The sequence below is a fragment of the Genypterus blacodes genome, unplaced genomic scaffold (assembly GCF_046128005.1).
Source record: "Genypterus blacodes isolate CSIRO-AG114 ecotype Tasmania unplaced genomic scaffold, CSIRO-AGI_Gbla_v1 ptg000363l_1, whole genome shotgun sequence".
Lineage (NCBI taxonomy): Eukaryota > Metazoa > Chordata > Actinopteri > Ophidiiformes > Ophidiidae > Genypterus > Genypterus blacodes.
Genome location: NW_027467146.1, coordinates 40628 through 42500, shown reverse-complemented (window position 1 = coordinate 42500; position 1873 = coordinate 40628). Strand labels below are relative to the sequence as shown.

At 45.4% G+C, this 1873-nt stretch overlaps 1 protein-coding gene across 1 annotated transcript in view; it reads left to right on the top strand.

The window, feature by feature from the left end:
• Positions 1-1873, top strand: part of LOC142989013 (protein SSUH2 homolog) — a 7991-nt gene extending 6118 nt beyond the window's left edge. The window contains exon 12 of the mRNA XM_076138362.1: positions 337-1873. Within this exon, the coding sequence (XP_075994477.1) occupies positions 337-477 (141 nt within the window). The 3' untranslated portion in view covers positions 478-1873. The remainder of the gene's footprint in view (positions 1-336) is intronic.

Below are 1873 nucleotides of genomic sequence, written 5' to 3'. Positions count from 1 at the left end.
AACCGGAGGGTCACCGGTTCGAGCTCCTGCCGAGGTGCCCCTGAGCAAGGCACCGAACCCTCAATTGCTCTCCCCTCTGCGAAGGGTGGTGATGTAATGTAAGTCGCTTTGGATAAAAACGTCTGCCAAATGATCGTAATGTAATGTAATTTACAGCATGTAGACCAAACACACTCTCTCTCTCTCTCTCTCTGTCTCTCTCTCTCTCTCTCTCTCTCTCTCTCTCTGTCCCTCTCTCTCTCTGTCTGTCTCTCTCTCTGTCCCTCTCTCTCTCTGTCTCTCCCTCTGTCCCTCTGTCTCTCCCTCTGTCTCTCTCTCTCTCTCTCTCTCTCTCAGAGACAGACCGTTGAGTTGATTCCGATCACCAAGGTGGGCTACAAGTGGAAAGGCGACTCCCACATTTACTTTGTCTTCGGCAACGAGCATCAGGTCTTCGCCGAAAACTACCCAGCGACCTGCTGCTGTGTCATCCTGTAGACACACACACACACACACACACATTTTACTTGGATTAAACTACTCTCTATTGTTATTAAACTCCACTCTGTAGGGATGAAAGTAGCCTGCAGCCTGTGTAGGGATTAGATTGGGACGTAGTTACTGGTTGATGATGGTCTGAGTTTGTGTTTGTTTGTTTTGTTCCACTATAAACCAAAGACATCATCAGATTTTCAGAGATGAATTCTGACTGAAATGCAGCCAAGCAGACGCATGAATGAGCTTCACATTGAGACGTCACTCACCTCCGAGCAGCCTGAGTGTTCCTCTGCCTTCAGGTCACACTTGGCTCAGGCTTATCACTTATGTACTTACATATTCCTCTGAGGTCAGCTTCTACTTTATATTTACTTTATAGTCACAGCAAATAGACAAGCTTAAGACGAGAGCGCCCCCTTGAGGAGCAGCGTCACAAACATGTTTCATTCACAAAGGTTACTGTCTGGCCTGTCCTCCACTCATGTCCCTCCTCTCCTCTCCTCTCCTCTCCTCTCCCCTCCTCTCCCTCCTCTCCTCTCCTCTCCTCTCCTCTCCTCTCCTCTCCTCTCCCCTCCTCTCCTCTCCTCTCCTCTCCTCTCCCCTCCTCTCCTCTCCTCTCCCCTCCTCTCCTCTCCTCTCCTCTCCTCTCCTCTCCTCTTCTCTCCTCTCTTAAAGCTGCAGCTCTTCTGTCCGTTTCCGTATTTTTTTCTCTGGTCACCACGAGTGCATTATGAGAAAAAACTTTTTATTACTTTTTTACTACTTGTTTTTATCGAAGCAAACACATTGCACATACAGTTATAGGATATTTTAGAGATAATTGTTTTTACAGACAGGGAAAAGGAGAGAGAGAGAGGAAGAAGGGAGGATGTGTTACTATCACTATTGCTGTTGTTAAACTTTATAAAAAGAAAGAAAAAACATGTTATGTAATCATATGCTGTGTAAAGCAACACTACTTCACTTTGTTGACCTGCAGTCTGATTTAAATAGAGCCATGAGTCAGTCGGGCTTTAGGACCTTGGAGTTTAGGATGTTTTCTGTTTTCGTTTACTTGTTGGTTGACCTAAGTGCCATTGCAAATGCAGTTTAAGAACATTGTACTATAATCACGGTAACGGTTTCTATGTGTTCTGCTGCTCTGGTTGAACACTTTATCAGTAACCTCTGAACTCAGGAAGGAAATGACCTCACTGAACTGTTACACTGCTGTTCACTGTTTACCACCAGGCTCACTACTTGTCAATCAACCCTGGCATCACCACATGATTTCTACTTGTTTGCTGTTGCCAAGAGAACAAAAAGTGTTGAATGAGTGTGAATGAAGTTGTGTGTGTGCGTCCAGATGTAGCAGCTAACTTCTCTGTGATCTTCAATAAACCAAGCTGAGATCTGG